General features: G+C 30.8%; 1 protein-coding gene across 2 annotated transcripts in view; it reads right to left on the reverse strand.

The window, feature by feature from the left end:
- The window catches only part of LOC142329587 (nucleobindin-2-like), a 44,318-nt gene extending 22,570 nt beyond the window's left edge, over nucleotides 1–21,748 (reverse strand). For both annotated transcript variants that reach the window (XM_075374294.1, XM_075374293.1), the window contains exons 1-4: nucleotides 21,638–21,748; nucleotides 9,471–9,610; nucleotides 8,734–8,844; nucleotides 4,163–4,381 (exon numbers count right to left, since the gene is read on the reverse strand). In XM_075374294.1, the coding sequence (XP_075230409.1) occupies nucleotides 4,163–4,381; nucleotides 8,734–8,844; nucleotides 9,471–9,599 (459 nt within the window). In that variant the 5' untranslated portion in view covers nucleotides 9,600–9,610; nucleotides 21,638–21,748. The remainder of the gene's footprint in view (nucleotides 1–4,162; nucleotides 4,382–8,733; nucleotides 8,845–9,470; nucleotides 9,611–21,637) is intronic.
- Between the last annotated feature and the right edge of the window lie 352 nt (nucleotides 21,749–22,100).

Genomic DNA, 22,100 nt, shown 5'->3' on the forward strand with positions numbered 1-22,100 from the left:
CCACAATTTAATGAAAGCAGACATGCAAAACTGGTTAAAAAAACAGAAATTATTCATTTACTACTTCTATGTTGAGATCGAGGTCATACAGGAAGACAACAAAATGCAACGAACCAACTCCAATGAAATTTAAAATGTAGACAAAATTTTTCAGCCTAAGGGTCATGAAATTTTACGATTATCCCTGACATCCTGAACTAAATCAGATTGGAAATGTCTTATTTGAAGACAGATTGGAAATTATGAAACTTATTTGTAAAGCATTATGTGGTCACATTAATAAAGACATTTTTTTATGCCAAAGAAAAACTTCTGCAAGAGTTGACAGCGTGACTTCTTTAGATGGGAAAACAAAATATGAAGACCTCTTTGCTACAACAGGAATACAAAGTAATAAACAGTCCACAGGAGAACAAATTGATGAAGACTTACCAATCAATGAATTATTCTTGTATAAGTTCATAAACAGTTATCAAAGTAAAATAAAAATGCTTTTCTTCTAAACATAAGTCAAAGAAATTGCAGTTTAAATAATAATAACAATAATAATGTATGTAATAAATCAAATAATAATTAATGTCTCTAATTATAATAGTAATTGTGTTTACAATGGCTTGTAAACAAATAAAAAAAATTATATATTATGATATTCAATGAAGTATTGAAAAAATTCCCTTCGTGGCAATTCTGATGTAACAAGTTGCTATTTATACGAGTTATTTTTTTTCAAGGTCCGATCGGTCACGAAATTAAAACCACGGTGAAAATAAAAAATCTTTTATTTGTAACAAGTACTTACATAGTTACGCTATTTCTCTATGTAGTCACTAATCCGATTTAGACATTTATCGTAGTGTGGTACCAACTTTCCAATACCCTTGTCATAGAACGGAGCCGCCTGTGTTTTCAGCCATGTTTCTACGCTGGTCTGCAGCTCAATGTCTGTGCCAAAATGTTGTCCTCCTAGCCAGCGTTTCATGTGAGCAAAGAGGTGAAAATTGGATGGAGCCAAGTCCGAGCTGTATGGTGGGTGATCAAACACTTCCCAATGAAAATATGCTGCAGGAGCTTCTTTGTTACAGCTGCAGTATGCGGCCGAGCATTGTCATGGAGAAAGACAATGCCTGATGACAACATTCCTCTCCGCTTTTCTGAATTCTGAATTGCCCTTCATAGACATTGAAGAGTCATGCAGTATGAGGCTGCAGTGATGGTCGTGCCACGTTCCATGAATTCCACCAATAGAACTCCATTCTGGTCCCAGAACACAGTACCCATATACTTTCTGTTGGAGAAGGTTCAATTGAACTTCTTTGGTGTACTGGGAGAATGAGAATGCATCCACTGTCTGGATTGTTCTTTTGTTTCTTCAGTTTCGAAATGGGCCCATGTCTCGTCCCCTGTGACAATTTTGTTCAAAAAATTTCTCCTTCATTGTGGTAGCGCTGGAGAAACGTTAGGGAGGCGTCCATTCTCATTGTTTTGTGATGGTCGGACAGCATCTTGGAAACCAATCTCGCACACAGTTTGTGGTACTGAAGTCTCTTACTCACAATGGTGTAGAGAGCTGACCTTGAAATTTCAGGAAACAAATTACTCAATACAGAAATTGTGAACCGACGATTTTCTCGAATTGCCTCATCCACTCGCTCAACAAGAACATCGGTTGACACTCGCTCCCTTCCTTGACCGCTTGCATCATGAACATCTGTACGTCCTGCTTTAAAGTTTCTGCACCATTGTCGCACTTTGCTGTCACTCATTGAAGTTTCACCATACACATTACTTATTCGTCTATGAATTTCAGCTGCATTACACCCCTCAGCCTGAAGAAATCGAATTACCGCATGCACTTCACACTTGGCGGGAGATGCTATTGTTGTAGACATGTTTACGTGCTAGCTGCGTATTCAGAACTAAACGAAGTGATGTGGCGTGATTGAAAGCCATACTAGAGACGCTGCGCAGCACATATTCACAAAGGTTCATCTGATTTTTGCACGAGTTTTTATTTCATGACCGATCAGACCTTGAAAAAAATTAACCCTTATATTAACTACTATATTATTATGAGCGGTACCCTTAATTCTGTGTTACAATCACACAAACATGATTAAACGTTTCTTCTGTTGTATTTTATTGGTTATGGTATTCAGTTAATATTTCTTTTATCTATACAACCAATTAGTTACAGCACTTAACTATGCATACATTATACTACATTGTTAATTGGATAACAGAAGGACTTAATGCCTCATTCTTTGAAAATTTTTTATATTTTTTTGCAGTATGGTATGATGCCAAATCTTGTTAGTGCTTAACAAATTTGTTTTAAAGTCATCACAACTCTTTCCTTCAGAATCTTGATATATCCATCACTCTTCAACATACCGTCTACTGGAAGGAATGAACAAGGGTCTTTATATGTGAAACAACCCCAAAACATTTTTTTCTGGGAATATTTAACTAATTGCTGGTATATGAGCGGGTGATATATCTTCATCTAATGCTTTTCATAAAATGTTTGGAACCCTTTGCCCCTGAACATAAAAATGTGACTTGTCGAATAACATTTTTCCAGTCTTCTTTGGTCCAGTTAGCAAGTGCTTTGGCACACAAGATACTTTTTTTGTACACTGCTGGTGTTAAAAGCTGCCTTTCCTTAAATAGTGTTGCATACTGGTATGCTCAGAAAAAGAAACAATTTTTGAATGCTTTATTGTATGTCAATTATTATTATAATAATATATATGATTTTGTAATAAAAAATGAAATAAACTTTGACAAAACACATCTATAACATGAAAAAAAGAATGAAGTAAATTAAATAAAAAAAAGGTTAGTAAGAGAAAAGATTGAATAAGAAAAATTAACAAATTTGGAATAAAACACTATAGATTTAAGATACAGCAAATACTCTGAAATGTAAGGATTAGTTCAGAACAAAAAGAATGAATTACACATTAAAAACCTATCAAGAATGCAGTTAACAGATAATATAAATTAATTATGATGTACAACTCTACTGTTTCAATTTAAATATCAGACACACCTAAATGATCTGTCTCTAACCAATATTAATTTGAAAATCAAATTAAAAAAAATCTAATGTGGACACCACATGACTTCTTTGTACACCTATTAAATTACATATACACATTTTTTTTTAAATGAAAAGTATATAAAATTTTATTTTACTAATAACTTTGATAGTTTTTCATGGTTTTTTTATTTTTATTGAATTATTATTTATTGATTTACTATGTATTTATAATTATTAATTGCATTTTTACAATTAATAATTATATAATTAAATTAATTTTTTGTAAAAATCTTTTTACAATTAGAGGTTAATTATTAATAAATCAATATACTTAAATTGAGAACAAAAAAGTTAAAAAAAAGGAGATGAAGTCTGATTTGAACTGATCTGCCCCTCTTGTAAGTTCCAAATAATTCATTTATTAAAATTTTATTTGTATATAACTCTGGAAACAATGAAAATAAGTACGACTTATGTTACATTGTTGAAAAGCTCTCAATGAGGGCTTATTATACTGCAGTTAAGAAAAAATCCAAAATCCAAATTTTTTTGATGTTACAACAGTCCTAAATCCAAAATTTCAACATCCTACATCTAATAATTTTAGAGCTATGGGAGATACATACGCACATACATATGTATGTACAGATGTCACACTGAAACTAGTCATTCAGGGATGGTCAAAATAGATATTTCCAATAAAATGAAAACTGAAATTTTTTGTGATCACAATACTTCCTTTGCTTTGTACAAGGAAGTAAAAACATATAATTTATAAATCAAAATGTATAGTTTGATATACTCATATATAAACCATGTATAATACATAATAATAATTAATAATTGGTTTATAAATATAACACCAATATATAATTTGAAACTCAGAATCAACAAAAAAGGTTTTTGACTTCCTGATGATATATTTAGTGTATTTATAAAATGCAGTTAACCAGCAACTGCTTTCAAAAGTTGTATTATTACAGATATTCTCTTTTCATGAAAGCATTATTTTTTCAACAGGATGCATAAATATATTTAAGAAACCAAAAGAACACACAACCAATTTAGAAAAGAAATATAAATAAAAATATATATAAATTTAAAAATCACAACGCTTACCTTTCGAATAAGTTTATGAAGATCAGCGATTTCGAAACTATTTGGATTTGCATGATCAAGATGTGCAGGAGGTTTAAGGTGTGGTGAATCATGTTGAACTGAATCTTGGGCTAATTTAGCTAAATTGCGTAAACGATCTAGTTCTTGACGTTTCAGTTCATCTAGTTTTGTTCTAACATGATGGTTAACATAATCTAACTCTTCTGCGATCTTGCCAGACTGAAAAAAAGAAAAATATAACTTATTTTAAAAAACATTATGAAGCAGGTTGACTTATAAACATTACTGAATTTTATTACATAACAGTTTTCCTGTGACTAAAACTAAAATGCAGAAAAAATCTACATATTCATGTAAATATATTGTGAATGAGGAGTGATGAAAAAAATAACAAGAATTTTTTAATTCTACATACTATGTCTTTTCAACAGTGCAATGGCAGCACTGTTTATATAACAATATTTTGAGCCAAATTAGATAAGCAGTTCACATTTTGCAGCCAAGTAATTAGGACATACTTTATTACGAGTCGTAATTTTATTTTGTTTGAAAATGATAGAAGAAAGCATTTGCATTAAATTTTGAGTTAAAAATGAAATAAATGCAGTGAAACTGTTAGAAGAGAAAAGGCTTTTGGCAAAGATTTTATGTTGTCATCAAGGGTTAAAATGACTGTTACAAATGACTCAAGAAAGCCATGAAGATAAGAAAAAGGTTGGGTATTCTAACACATCAACAATCACTGAAAAATCAACAAAACAGACATTGTGATCACAAATTGTAGAATTACTGTTTAAGAAGTTACTGAAGAAATGGGAATCTTTTATGCTCATGTGAAACAATTTCAATTGAAATTTTAAGTGTGACACGAGTTGCAGCAGAATTTCTTCTGACTGCTAAATTTTCAATAAAACCAACACTGTAAAAAACCTGCAGAAAAACTGTTAATTAACATGTCCGATGACTTAGAATTACTTAAACGAGTCTAACAGGCGTCATAACAGGAGTGTATGGTTATGATATTGAAATGAAGTTCCAATCATCTCAATGGAAGCTTTCTGGAGAACTAAGATTGAAAAAAGTGATCAAATCAAGTTTCTAACTGCTTTTTCAATAACAATGACGTCAACTAAGAATCCTTACCACATGATTGTACAGTCAACAAACAATATTACTTTGCACTTTTATGAAGTTTAAATTACACAATCCAAAGTAAACAACCACAAGTGAGGGCAAATAATTCTCTGATTTTGCATATAACGCTCCAGCTCACACTTCACTATTAGTCTGTGATTATCTAACCAAGAATAATACCACACTGATGCTGCAGCCTCCATTTTCTCCTGACATGACTGCAATTTTTTCTTGCTCCCACTGATTAAAAGAATATTAAAGAACGAAGGACAATGATTTGCAAACATGTGTGAAATAAAGAAAAAATCAAATGAATGAATTTAAACGTTAAAGCAAAAAATTATTTCCACAAATGTTTTGTAGTTTGGAAGAAACACTCACATAAGTGTGTCACATTGCTGGAAGATTACTTTGAAGGTGACAACATCAACATAGAAGTAAATTCTTCTTTTTGATAAAAATTAAAATTTTCATAATTTTTTTATCACAACTCATTAATCTATATTTTTTTAATAATTTTAATCTTCTAAATATTCATAAAATTCACTAAATAAATATTTAATGCACTCTACTAAAGACATGCAGAGAAAGAACATAACCAAGTTTTGACATTTTTACATCTCTCTGAAATGATAAATCGTTAAATGGACAGTTTGTTTTTACAATTATCTTAATTTTTCAAAGATATTCAAAATAATTTAATAATTATTTTAAAGATAAAAATGAGTAGATTGATATCTTGCTCATCAAAATCAGTGTAGTCATCTTGGATCTATGGCATTAACAAAAACAACGTATAAGATTGAAAAAACATATCGTTTTTATTTGCAGAAGTATATTAAAGTAAAAAGATAATAAATAAAATATAAATTTGTATGACTGATAAGACAAAAGAAATTTATGAAAAAGAGAATTGTAGATTGTATGTAGATTGGAAATGGGAAAACATATTTTGCCTCACTTGTAAAAAAAAAAACACTTTATATTGTTACCAATATTGTCTTTAACCACAATAAATTATATATATATATATATATATATATATATATATTGTTGTAATCACCCCAGGTAATTTTCTCGTAAACTATGCACAATACAAAAAAATTACCTAAACAAAAGTTACTTAGAAGGGGTATATCTTATAATGACCTTGAATTTGACCTTATTTCAAGGTTAACATGACTTTTTCAAATGGAATGACTTATTTTTGACCCCACTAGTGAAAAGTTCTGAAAATTTTATATTTCATTTTCATATGATCAAACATATGACCTCAAAACTTTTTTGACGGAAACTTTTTATACTATGATAGTCATTTTTTCTGTGACCTTAAAAAATGTGTAACTCATACAACACTATCTATATACAACACTCTATGATGGTTAACCATATGAACTTAGATCATATGTGTGACCACATTTCTAATGTAAGAATTTTCTGTTCTTTTCATTGGTAGGGTCAAAAATAGGTCATTACATTTGAAAAAAATCATATTAACCTTTAAATAAGGTCAAGTTCAAGGCCAAATACAAGGTCATCATGAGGTGTACCCCTCCAATTTGAGTAACTTTTGTTTAGGTATTTTTTTTTTGTATTGTGCGTAGTTATTGAGAAAATTGCCTAAGGCGATTAAAATGAAACACCTGTATAAAGAATTTTTAATAAAAAAAAGAAAGAAATCTTAATAAAATGTTAAGACTGTTATTATTAAATGATTATTACAGTTTCATATATTCTAGTCTGAAATGTATTTTAACGCAAGTCCAAGTCCACTAATCCTTTCAGAAGTCACAATGAGTTTTCACAATATAAAAATAGGCTGTCAATTAATTCATTGTATGGTACTCACACAGAGAACAATATGTAATAAATTTAAAAATTCAACTTTCCCATGCATTTATATATGTGCTAAAACAAGTCAATTACTCTTACACAATAATGACATCATGAAAACCAGTCATGTAATACAGTAATATTTTTTGCTACTACCTTAACATACTACTTTGATCTAAAAGAAGAGTCATATGATTACATTGCCAAATTAAATAAATTACTGACCCCTTCTGACCAACATATTTATTATCGAATTACTTTCTTTTGTAAAACTCATATAACCTGCTAATTTAATGAGCTAGTAGAACGTATTAACTAAACCAGAATTATCATCATTTAATGATGATCCTCCTTTAATGTGTACCAATAGTATATGCTTAAATAATTTCAAAACATTGTTTTGTAAATATTTCACTTAATATTAACTTTTTATTTGCTATACTATCAGTTGTTATTTATTACTTTTATATTAATATAAAAATAGATTCAAAAAGCAAGTAGAGTCCATCAATGTTTAAGTAATGTTTGGCAGACAAACAATATGAGGAGAGCGTAAAATTTAATGTGAGAGACAGTAACAAAAGTGAAGACAAGAGAGGATCCATTAATATAGGGAAAGTGGTAGAGAGAACATGTACACATAGATTATGGTATGAAAATTTGAACTGGTTATAAGAAGAGAAAATTCCAAAGAATATGTCAAGTCAGGGAAAGAGGAAGGAAGGCATCTGATAACAAGGTATGGGCCAAAACAAAATATCATAACAGATATTCCTCAGACAATTCCAATGACCAACTAATAATATTTATCATGGTGGAGGTTCAAGTTACTTCAATTAATACACCCATAACGGTCAAACTTACACAACTGTGCTAATTTGTGTACGAGTTCATCAAGTAACAAGACCATGACAAGTTATCAAGAAGGAATGGCTTTTATAAAGGGAGATGTGAAGTGTTTTGGGGAATAATTAATCACAGGGATCATAAACGTTAGTTAATAGGTAAGGATAAGTTAATACTTAGTGAATTCTTTCTGATTTTGAGAACTTGGGAAGTTGGCCCAAATTAACATGCTGCAGATTAATATAAATTAAATGATCCTAATTAGATAATTTTGTTCTCATGTACAAATAATTATCATAAAGCATAATTGATACTTCTATTAATAATAATCTAGGCTAAGGTAAGTAGAAAATATAATAATAAACAGAATAAAAATTGATATTTTTTATCTAAATCAATACAATTTTAGAAGAAATATGAAATAAAAATCTATTATAAATTAATGCAATGGCTATTCCAAAACTTAAGTACAAGTATTGTTTATATACCACCAACAAAGAACTTAAACTAAATAAAACAAGCTATAAGCACGATGTTGTGTTATTTATTGTAAAATAGATAGTACTAATGAGATAAGAAAAGAAAAATCTTAACAAACAAAACAAACTGCACCTATACAATTAAGGGCATGACTCATTCTCAATAGTATTTCAAAAAAGTATAATTACCAAACTACGTGATTTAATTGAAATGATAAGTTAATCAAATTTACTTTAAAAATGTGTCATTAAGTCATAATAAATATTAGCACAACTTACTCTTATATCAGCTTCTTGTGCATTTTCCAATTTACGTCTGAAATCAGCATCACTTTCAAGTGCCTCCACAACCTGTTTCAAGTATCTATTATACTCAATTCCCATTGCTTCCTGAAAAAAAAACAACATAATCTAAAGATCTGTATCATAAATACAAATAACTACTTGATACTACAAAACTTACTTTTAATATTTTTCCTTCATTATCAAATTTCTAACACCAGCATCAGGATTCTCTATCGATGAATCACAACTGACCTTAATCATTTAAATTAAAAAAAAAAAAACATTATACATTAAAAGTTGGTAACAGATTTGGAAAGTTCATTTCAAAACGCAATTTCTTAAACATAATGCATTTTAACTCAACAAACAGATCTATTCTTCTATTTTAAAAAGATTACTATTGTTCATACCTTAGGCTACTTTACTTGTTCAAATTATATAAATTATTTAAAAAATATACAAATGCATCCAAGTAATGTGACATTTAATGATTACATTTTATTTACTTATTGATTATAAAAAAACTTCCCCATTTTTTAAATTTCAAACTCAGTTATTTGATGGATATTCTGTAGACTTCAATTATTTCATACGAACGAACTGTTTACTACAGTTAGTCACTTTGTAGACAATTTATGGAAATTAATAAAAATGTAAAAGTCTTCTAAAATGATAATCTGATGTATGGTTAAATCTAATAATATGTAATTGAATTTTTAAATTCAACTTACCAAATGGTCAACTTCATTTTCTTTTTGATTCACATCATTTGGGGAAGAAGTTGATGTTTTTGAGACAGGAGGACAGACACAGTATTGAAATATTGATAATATTAAAATACTATGAATAATTGTTCCCATTGTATTCTGACCTGTAAAAATAAAACAAATCATTTAAATACAACAAAATACTAAAAATGGGAAGTCAAAAATATATAGAAGTATCAAAAATACATTTTATAATTCTTTTGGAACATTATATTCTACAATCTGAAATATGTATATGGTCTAAAAACTTAAAATTACATTAAAAACATAATTTGAAAGGGCATTTTTATTACAGATACAATGTATAAATAATAATTATTCTGCATTTTCTATATTATAAGGGAAAAATCAGTAAATAAATCATAACTGATTTTTTGTCTTGTTTGTCATTTTTTTTTTTTATTCGTCAGTCATCTGACTGGTTTGATGCAGCTTTTCAAGATTCCCTATCTAGTGCTAATCATTTCATTTCAGTACACCCTACATCCTACATCCCTAACAATTTGTTTTACATATTCCAAATGTTGCCTGCCTGCACAATTTTTTCCTTCTACCTGTCCCTCCAATATTAAAGCGACTATTCCAGGATGCCTTAATATGTGGCCTATAAGACTATCTTTATAAAACTATATTTTTCCAAATACTTCTCTCTTCATCCGCAACACCTCTTCAATTGTCGCTTTATTCGCCCATCTGATTTTTAACATTCCATTCTCCTACAGCACCACATTTCAAAAGCTTCTAATCTTTTCTTCCCAGGTACTCCGATCGTCCAAGTCTTACTTCCATATAAAGCTACGCTCCAAACATATACTTTCAAAAATATTTTCCTAACAGGAAGATTTGAACCTCCACAGTGTTCAATTCTTGGGTTACATATTAATACAGGTGATTCAAAGAAACGGGAAATTTTGAAAGTTGTGTTGGTAGCCGTGGCCGATTGGTACCACTTGATAAGTGGCGCCAGCCTCTCTAACCTAACCAGCCATTTAGTTGTTATGGATCCTTAGAGTGGTGCACAACGTGCATTTGCTATCAAAGCGTTTTACAAAAACAATGACAGTGTGGAGGGAGCGCGTAGAGAATTTCGATGTCATTTTAATCTGGGACGGCACGACCGTGTTCCATCAGCACATGCAATTAAAACATGGATATCTAATTTTGAGGAAACTGGTTCGGCAATGACAAAGAAACCTCCAGGCCGTGAGCGAATCGTCCATACAACACAGAATGTTCAAGCTTTACAAGATACTGTCACACGAAGTCCACATCGGTCAATCTGTCGTCTCTCAGCATCTTTACAATTGCATAGTTCAAGTGTTCGAAGAATGTTAGTGAAGGACTTGCAATACCATCCGTACAAGTTGCAGATCGTCCAGGAACTGAAACCGAACGATGCAGTTGTGCGAGCACAATTCTGTAATGTAATGCTTCAGAAGATAAATGATAACGAAGAGTTTGTTCACGAACTGTGGATGTCAGACGAAGCGCATTTCCACCTCAGTGGATTTGTTAACAAGCAAAATTTCAGATACTGGGCACAAGAAAATCCTACGCAGCTACACCAGCGTCCGTTGCACAGCCAGAAAGTGACCGTGTGGTGTGCTATGTCATCTTACGATGTTTCAGGCCCTTATTTTTTTGAGGATGACAACGGTCTTGTGATTACAGTGACGTCGGCTCGTTACGTAGCCGTGCTTGAAACCTTTGTTGTGAAACAACAAAAGAGATTTCCACCAATTCTTAACACAGCCTGGTTTCAACAAGACGGAGCAACGTCACATACTGCACAAATATCGATGGCAGCTGTACGCCGATTGTTTGGACAACGTGTTATTTCACGAAATGGTGACATTAGATGGCCTCCCAGATCGCCTGATCTCTCAGCTTGCGATTACTTTTTGTGGGGTCACCTTAAAAGCAAAGTGTTCCACAGTAGACCTGCTACAACGGAAGAACTGAAGGCAAAGATCCGAGAAGCAATTGCGGAAATTCCAGTTGAGATGTTACGTCAAACCATGAACAATTTAACGAAGAGACTTCGTGAGTGTTTACGTAGAAAAGGAGGTCACCTGCAAGATGTCATCTTTAAAAAATAAACTAAAATGTATGTATCCTAAAATGGCAACATTTGTACAATTACATGAAATAAAATTCATTTTCTAAAAAAAAATTTTTCATTAACTTTATTTAATTTCCCGTTTCTTTGAATCACCTGTATATACTTAGGGTTCATAACTCTACTCCATTAAATTATAACTCCCATACCTATTTGATATATATCTCTTTTCAATTTAAATAAATTATTTAAAAATAAATTATTTATTATTTTTTGTCTCTTTTCTAATAACCATTTTTATGGGTACATAATGATATATTTATACAATAATGAGCATGAATGGTAAAACAATTGAGAAAGTTCCACATTAAAACATCTTTAAAGACTACAATGGAAGTGAATTAAATAAGGTCATGCTTCTTAAGTCATACACAAATTTTCATGTAAATAAATTTTACAAATTACAAGCGAGAAGTTTTGGTCAATAATAAATCTGTTAATAAATTCATAAACAACTGAACAGATGCAAATTTAATCACTATTTAATAATAAAAATTTATAATCCCTGAATAACATGTAACTCTAAATTATAACGCAGCAGATACATATTTTATACAGTCTGAAAAGTCCCGCACTACAGGTGAAATTATAATATTTCTGTTCCATTTCAACCGACTGAAGGTAATATCCAGTCGCAGGAGGAACTTGTGGAAATCACCTTATCGAGCAGTCGTTTAGGTTAATCACAACGTGATGATAGTAATGTGTTTAATAGATGTCATCCCGAAGGGCAACCAGTATCGCACAGCACTGCGGTAAGATTACTTGATAATTTAATGCTGCCGATACGTCCCGATCGGGAAGGCCACGGACTGATGTCGCAGTACAAGAAGCTGCGATTGCCAAGGTCTACGGCGCTCCAAAGAAGTCCAATCGGTACATCCATCCGGAAACGTTCCTCGATCCACAGTCCACGATATCCTGAGGAACAAAAAATTTCACCCGTTCAATCTCCAACTCCGGTTAACTATTACGGGTTAAATGATCTCGATCGTAGGATGGAAATGTACCGGTGATTTTTGGATAGGATCGAGAAGAATGCCGACCTTCCTCTCCAATATACTGTTTTCCGACGAGGCTAATTTTTACATGAAAGGTGAAATCGACAGACAAAATCGTTACACACAGCAGGGATTTGATCGTGTAGCGAGCGGTGTGGTGTGGCTTCTAGAACGATCTTATCTTCGGCCTCTACTTTTGAAGGAAATGTCGACGGCGAAAAACACTTATAAATGCTTAGAGCGGCTGACGCCAGCAATAGAAATCATCGGAGAGCGTCCTGAATGGTTCACGCATTACGGAGCCCTACTGCACTACGCGAGTACCGTACAACACCGGCTGGATGAAACCCTTCCGGGACACCAGATCGATCGCAGAGGACATGTTGAACGGGCGCCACGGTTTCCAGATTTAAATCCGATGGCCTTTTATTCTGGGCATATCTGAAGTCAATGGTGTACAGTATGAATATTCGCGATGCGGCCCACCTACGGACCAGGACTGAGAACGAATGCCGTGCCGTAGACGATCATTATGACCCCAGGGTGTTAAACAACCGGAAATTCATACTGGAACTCGACGAAATATATACTGAACAAATACTGTGATTTAGCCTACTATGTGGGACTTTTCATCCATCTAGTACAGGCAAATAAAAAAATCGAAATTTTAATCCAATAGGATTAATGTTTTTTTAAGTAAAACCCAAGCACAACGTATATAAGTTATAAAATGATCTTTATATATGAGATAAAAATAAAATAAAATTAAAATGTACAAAAAATTAACTATAACTTGCATAACTCAACACCGGAATAAATTAATGTCTATACAACAAATACGCTTAACATTCATGCAGCCTATAGAAAACAAAGTGGCAACAGTATGCTTATAGATAAATATTAACATTTAATAATTATACTAATTAATTATTATACACGATACTAACATATTTTTTTTAATGATAAAAAAATATTTCTGATTTTCTTAGTTACTTACTACAGATTAATAAATATAAACAATTAATAATTAAGAGGTGTATTAGTAGGAAAGTGACATATGTTGTTAACTGATATGCAAATATTAATTTACATTTAAAAAAGAGACAATGATTCAAGTTTATCCAAGGATAAGTTGTTGATAGATGTAAATAATCTTGAACATGTATGTATAATAATGATTGAAACATGTGATAATAATAAATATTTCTAAGGGACACATAATAATAAATCAGACCTTAAAAACGATAAACAATAATAAAAACTGATTAAACAAGCAAAATATAATAATAATAATAATACTAATCTTAAAATAACAATACTGTGCTCATGTGACACAATAAAAAAAAATGTTATTCAAATAAAAAAATTCAACTAATATCTGAGAAGAGAGTGTATTATCAGTCTAAATTTGAACTGCTAAATGCTTGGAAAAGATACATGATAATTAATTGGAAGGAAAAGAAATTAGTTTCAGAAGTGGTAATCCAGTTAGAATTTTTCTAAATTTGTACTATTTCTAGAAAATTGTTGAATTTATGTTATTCAAATAAAATTGATATCTTGCATTATACTTAAAATAAAAGAAGACTTTTTTCAAACCGTCATTAGCGATTAGCAAAGACGGCAATTAGAATTCATTACAATTATTTTCAATATAACTATGACATAATAAAATTAACCTAATATTCTCCTAAATGTAAGTAATCTACACAAAAAAGTTACTTGTATTTACTGCTATGGACAAACTAAGGAGAGGTAACTCCATACAATCATGACAGAAATTAACATCCCACCAAGTCCACGCTGGCTTTCCTATGAGTCAACACTCAATCTTAGGTAAACTGACCTTGTAAATCTTTACCAGAAATGAAAGCTTTGGAATATGCCAATGGTATGATAGAGATGTGGAGAAATATAACTGTATCCCCTTCCCGGTGAACAGAGTCGATTGTTTAATATTTTTGTGTAGGAATTGTTCTAGTGTTTGGTGTCATTATTTGGTTTAGCTCAGATCAAATTTCACAGTGATGTGATGGCTGCTAAAGAGAAAGGGCAAGGTGAAACTTATCTTCACGCTAGTTATATAGGGTATTCCTAGAGCGTTGATCAACAAGTTTAACAAGATAATATACAGTAATCTACACCTCTATCTCGATAAAGTCATACCTCATCGAAACATCTATTATAATCTCCAAAAGTAATTACTTATCTCTGTTGCTACATGTTTTTGTGTTAGTATGGCTGGCTCTCTTTATTTGCTATGATAAAAATTGTTTTCAGAATTTCTAGCTCCAGGTAAACCTATCGCATCAAAACTATTCTAAACCTTTACTATCACAGGTAAGACTTGCTGAAACTTATCTGTCTGTAAGAGGGATTTTGTTCCTTTAAGTTGTCTCTTATTATTAGAAGTGTTTCAGAGAAATCTTTGTGGTTTTAGATCGCTTCTACATGCATCCTTAGGGCAATTTTCAAAGACAGTACCTACATTTTGACCCAAACATGAAATGATTGAGGAAACATTTAAATCTTGAGATTGTGATGTAAAATGTTTACTTAAATCACAGCTGGCAGCACTACCAACAGCCGATGTGAACAAAATAAATTTTTCAGAACTTTATAATGTTAAAATACAGGCAGACACAACATTTGTTGGTCTGGTATTGATAAAGAATATTTTTATTTCTAAGTAAGGTAATGGTAGTCAAAAGTTAGCATGATAGTATGCTAAACATTAAAAAAAGAAGGGTATTTAAAAAAAATTCAATTGTCCCAAATTTAAACATCCATCCCACTCTAAAGGTTAGATTTACTATGAAGATTTTATTATGAGGTAATGAACAAATTCATCCCTTGCTTAATCATTAAAAATATTGAGGGAATGAAACAAACTAATTAAAAATAATAATTTCTGGCTATCTAGAAAACTGGAATTATGTTGATTTATATCATATTTATATCTTTTAAGTAAAAAACTTTAAAATTTACATTTAATGGGTGCATATATCTAAGTGAAAGCTGTGAAAATTGAATAAGACTGGCTGAATTTTAACATTAAACCAGTTTAAAAAATTAAAAAATATATAAATATCTTCTGAGTTTGACTACATTTTATTTCTATCAATTTATCATTAAAAATTCTAAAAATAAACATTGTAAGTCTAAATATATGAAAGTTAATTTATTATAAAATCAGAAGACAGAGGAAATAACAGTGTTACTATAAAATTGCAAGATAAAAATAAAAAATATACATGTTACATCTCTTACAAGTAATGTTTAAACATTATTTAAAGGTAAATTATTTATCAAGTTAATGATCTGTAACCAGGCAATTAACTATATTTATTCAATCTATCACTTAAAATCCCTTAAAAGAACACGTACAACCAATAAAAATGACACAAAACTGCATAAAATACAGTTAAGTGATTAACAAGAACAAGCATAATGTTTACAATTAATGAATTTATAAAAAGGAATAAGGTTAGTGCAAGTTTAAACAGCTGTAAAAATTTACTATACATAATTTTTAACAATAAGGAACATTTTAAACTAAACATGTGACACAATGCCATTCAACTGAACAAAGAGCATGCGCATGCACACACACACACACATACACACCCTAAATAAAAACCACAATGTGATAAAGATTTCCTTCAAAGCAGTTTTGTAAATTAACCTGCAATCAATGTTGAAATTGCATTGGCTATAAAATAATGAAACAGATGTTCACATTCACTATGATGTTAACACTTATTCTGATTCTTTCAAGACAATTTTGAAAATGACACTACCTTTGGCTGGCAATCTATCTGATAAATTACTCACATCAGTTTGACACTCGTTCTTTCTCATACATTTCACAACTTGAGATAACTAATTAATTGTAGAAGTAGATGACTCGATGTTTATCATACAGACATTTTGACTACAAATTTGAATTAAGTATAATATCTTTATATGAAACCCTACTCAAGCACACAAGGGGAACCACTACGCTAAACTCTGTGAAGGAAACAGCTCCCCAACCAGAAACAGAACAATGTTACAGTATAGTATGGCATGTACAGCCAATATAGTATCTGATGAATCATGGATGCTATATGTTGAGAGGATGATCTACCCACAAGACTGATTCAGGAGATTGTTAATATTTACTGCCTTTTTAAGAACCAACCTCATTTTCCTTAAGGAATAATACTAATCAAAAAATGGAATGACTTGCAAATTTAGTATACAGCAGCAGGAGTATACTAACGAAAGTGGGAAACTTTGTGATTGATTGATTGATTTGCATGGCATTTCTCCCGCCACCACCCCATTCAGTCGCCCTAAAGCATAAAACCAAATGTTTATGTCACAAACGGCTACTGAGCCTCGAATCAGTTTAGCGTGGGCAGAGCATGAGCAGAAAAAGCATGGTACTACACCACTCGCTTGCGTGTCTGCACCATTGAAAAGCGGCTCTCTTATGACAGACAGCAGATGATAGAAAATATCCGGGTCAAGCTGGTCAATCCCCGGTGCCTTTCTCAGTGCCATTCGAGAAACCACTCGGTCTATATCTACGGGTCCACAGCCCGACCATCCGACCACCAAACCCCCATCGAACACTGGACAGCACGTGCAATGGCTTTGGCCGGTAACATGCAACCTTGGCGCGAGCTGCCAAGGGCTGTGCTGCAACTCGCGCATGGAGTCTTGTCAAAACTTGAGTTTGGCTTCCTTGATGTCATGAACGTACTCATTATGGGTGTGCCGGTAGATCCGCAGATACTCAGCGCGCATGTCATAAACGATAATCCCTGTTAGGGGGCGATGCTGATATCTTCTCCTAGCCGACCTAACTCTTGCATGCAGCACGCTCAGGTCAGAGGACCACCACTTTTTCCTGGGTTTCTGCCTGCGTTTAACAGACTGCTGCCCGGAAGCAGCGGTCATGACGGCTCCAGGCACTCTCCGGTCAACGGACTGGCCACTACCTAAGGGTCCGTCCATTAGCCGAGGTCGCGGTAGAACCCTTTAGCAGCCAGTCTTGATGGCCCGGCCGAATTGTTCAGCCATCAATTCCACCTCCTCCCTCCCAAGGGAAACTTGGTGAGAACAACTTCAAAGTTAAATTACTTATTCAATGTTAAATTCAGGATAATTTTTCATTAACAGGGCTAAACAAAGGGAAATTTTTAGCATGAATGCTGGTTTCCTTTTTTCAGTTTTTTTTTTTTAAATATATGAATAGACCAATTTTACAAAAGTAAATATTAATTAATTTAAAAAAAGTTTTCTTCTCCCATATAATTAAACTATAGAAATTCTTAAAAGTTGTTTAAGGCAAGGCCTATGCAAAAATTGAGTTAACGGGCTCTCAATAAATAACCAACTTTAAATGAAGAGATAAATCATTCTATGACCTTTCAAGAATGTGCATTAAAGGGAAACCTTCATTTACAAAATTTAAGAGAATTAAAAAGATATTAAAATCCTATCGGAAAAAAATGAAATATTTTCATTAAGGTTATACATCCACATCCCTACAACAATCCTAGAAGTGTAGGGTATCTTCAGGGTTATACATCCCTATAACACTCCTAGAAGTGTACGTAATCTTTAGGAATTCTTGAACTGATAATGTATGAAGCCAACATTAAAAAAAAAATAAACACAGGTTTTAAAGTTATTATATTATTTTTGTTAAAAAAATTAAACTTAAGTTCTATTAACCAAAGACTCTATCTAAATGAAATAAATTCAATGAGAAAAACTGCTTTTTATCAAAATTCATTCAAGTGCAGCTGACCAGAATTTCAAAAAACAGATGTTTTTTAAAAAAACTATAATTTTTAAAATGAGTTTCCTTTCTGATTTTGACTGATCTAAAATACTACATTCTTATCAAAGATCAGTTATAAAAAAACGAATTCAAATAACATAGGCATACTCATTAATCTCATAAAAATTTGTAATCGTTTCATGTAAGAAATTCATATTAATTTCTACAAATTGATATCCATTGTATGTAACGTGGGGGTAGAACTGACAGATTCCTTTACAAAAATTGTAAATCTCTTCAAAACAAACAAAGATCATATTTCCTACTTTTTTAATATAAAACATCAATTTTTAGTCTGAGTGTACTATTCAGACAAATTACAGGTATAATGTTTGAGAAAAATATATGTCATATATTATATAAACTTATAAATTTTATTAAGTACATTATATTAGGAAAAATTAATTTTACGATATAAAACGGTATTATAAGTAATTAATTATAAGTTAATCATACAGAGCACATTAAACTGGTATTCATGCAACTGAATATGATGTGTTTTTTATACACATTTCTTACTATCTTTTATCTGTTAAATTAGCTGTCAGTATTTTTAAATGCGATAAATGTGTTGATTGTTGATCAAATATTAATTCCATCAAAGAAAATTGTAGTACGAAATTGAAGTTATATATAATTTTTAATAACAGTTTTATCTATGCTAATGTTACAAAATTAAAAAATACAGGTAGATTATTTATTTTTAGATTTGAAATGTTTTTTATACAATCCGCAGACAAGATGGTATTAACTAGGATAAGATGGTATTTGAAAATGTGATGCTTTAGGAAAATGTGCAGAATATAGCATAATAGTTGTAAAGAGCAATTAATAATGTGGAAAATGCAAAAATTAAAAAAAAAATGTAAGATGGTAACAATTAATCAAAGGAAGTAAGAATGTTTATTATTAAGAGAGAAAAATATTCTACTGCTGAGGCTTTATATGTGTGAAAATTTCCAATTTCCAGTATGATAAGGGACTAAAATAAAGATTTGTTTAATTACAATTTTAAAGTCAGTTTTTCTTAGGTTTGTAAAGTTAGGCATATAAAATAATTTATAATTATTAGTAAACTGAGAATTGAAAAATAAATTTACTTTAGTTATCTTTAAATTATTATTACTATACATGACATATGTGTCTTGTTAATAATGTTCTTGTTGAAATTGTTGCATCATACTTTTTTTCTTATACTTTTCTACATGCTCTTGTTTATAGTAACAGAAATTCAATAAATCAAGTAAATTAAAGTCAATTTATGTTGCATTAAATTTTTTATTTTATTTGAAATCTATTCCCTTGTTACTTTTTTTTTATATAACAATAAAAACATTAAGAAGTTTATGCTGTTAAAAAGTAATATCTTTAATCCAGAATTTTTCCTGTTTTCCTAGTATTCCTATGAAGAATACTATAACAAAGAATTAAACATCAAAACCACTTTTTTACAGAAAGTTTAACTTAAGATTTGTCCCAATTGTATCACTGTTATAAATTAATATAAAGAAGCAATAAATATAGAAATAAATTTATAATTCCGGAATACTTTATTATATTCTAGTGAATTCGAAGTATTATTTTAAACATAAATAATTTTTTTAAATTTTGTTAATAGTTTTACAAACATCCAAGGATTAACCAGAGCAAAACCTACAGGATCCCATAATTAAATGAGTAAAATTAATTTTATAGTGATAATTAATATGTTAAGTTGTAATAATAAAAACCTAACACTTTCATCAATTTTCAAATGAATCTGAACTCACCCTGAACTTGCAAGCGAAGACACCCTCCATGTGACAGTTTTGGTCGCCATGCCACCCCCTTCGTACCTTTTTTTGTTTTATTTAACTTCTGGGACCACTGTTAGGTATTGCTTAAGAGAATGAGATGAACGATTTGTAGTGTAAGTGAAAATGCCATGCTTGACTAGGATTTGAACCCAGGACCTCCGGATGAAAGGCTGAGATGCTACCACTAACGTCACAAGAGGCTGGTGTACCCCATCCATACCTAGCCCTTATGGGCTTTACTAGAGATCATCTTTAATACCTTGGCATTATTGGTATGAATATGAACTATGAATACCTAGATCTAGTATTGATAGAAATCCTAACATCTTGCTAGCAAAAATTAATACCACCTTAAACCACATAAAAAGGGTAGCCTAATAAAAGATTTATCCAATATAAACATAAGGCATATAACTATCAGGGCTTTCTACTAAATAAATGATAAATATTAATTACTGGTTTAAAAAATTTCTGATACCGAATATTAAACAGGTATGATGAAATCTAATATGCGTGATGAAATAATATTGTTAAAGCATAATTACTATACGTTTATGTGTTAAACAATATAAGCCACAGCTTTTGAGGAATTTCTAAAAATCTTTTAAGTTACACTACTTTAATTGTAATACATATTTATAAATTGAAGGGAATAACAACATTTTAAAAAGTTTGTTTATTTATCTTAATAGAATACTAAACCTTATGATTTATAAACCTAGGTAAATAAATGATTCAATGTTTTGCAAACAGATATTACATGGCCTGTGCAGTGCATTCTTACACATTCTATTAAGATCTCAAGGATAATAATTAACTCTATAAGGAAAGGGCCTCTAATCACATACAATTTGGTAATTCATAAAAACTTCTCAAGGCAAAGAAAAAAAACTGAATTGTTTTAAACATCTGAAACTTATACAAGTTAATCTTTCATTGTGTACATAAAGTTAAATTTTAAATGCATTTTCTCAATATATGTAAAAACAACGACAAAACTTCATAAATTCATTAAAAATAAAATTATTTAAAAAAATTCTATTAATTCTTAAAAAGTAAATTAAAAATAAAACCTCGTGTACAAAACAAATAACCTGTCTGTACTAAACATGGTGTAAATAACGGAAAGAAGATTATTTAAAGAAACATTACAATATAAACATGTGTGAAAAAAATAATTTTATTTCGTGTAAATCATGTAACTGCTAGGAGGCTTAGTAATATAGATAAAAAAAATGTGTATTACTTCAGATAAGCAATACGTGAAGATTAGAGTAACTTTCACTTTCGATTATTTATCTAGACTAAGTACTAAATAATTGGTTAAAACTTAAGAATTAAAACATTTAAAAATCATAATAATAAATTCATATCCTTACAAAATAATGTTTATGTCTAACTATGCAACAAACACGTCAACCCTCCTTACTGGAACACGTAAGAACTAACTCTAGCCGTGAGCGTTTAAGGCTTTTAAATGAAAAGAGAAATCAGCTGTTGAGAAATGGCGGCTAATTTGGATTATTTTCTCATACAAACAGTCATTAAAATGTACCTTTAATAAATTAATCATTAAAAATATTTCTGGTTTATACTGTGTTTTTAAATTGGCTAATAAACATGTTTATATCCATTTTATGTAAACTGTAATTTTTACAATATGAGAGAAGATTTAATAGAGAACATTATACATATATTTTTTGAAATTAAATTCTCAATTTTATCACTTCTGATCATACTAGTGAGTTATTTTTTTATTTTTTGTTAAATCAATTTTTATTACTTTTTTATTTAGGACTTATATGTGCTTTTACATGAATTTATGCATACACAAAGAGAATT

The sequence above is a fragment of the Lycorma delicatula genome, chromosome 8 (genome assembly GCF_047948215.1).
Source record: "Lycorma delicatula isolate Av1 chromosome 8, ASM4794821v1, whole genome shotgun sequence".
Taxonomy (NCBI): domain Eukaryota; kingdom Metazoa; phylum Arthropoda; class Insecta; order Hemiptera; family Fulgoridae; genus Lycorma; species Lycorma delicatula.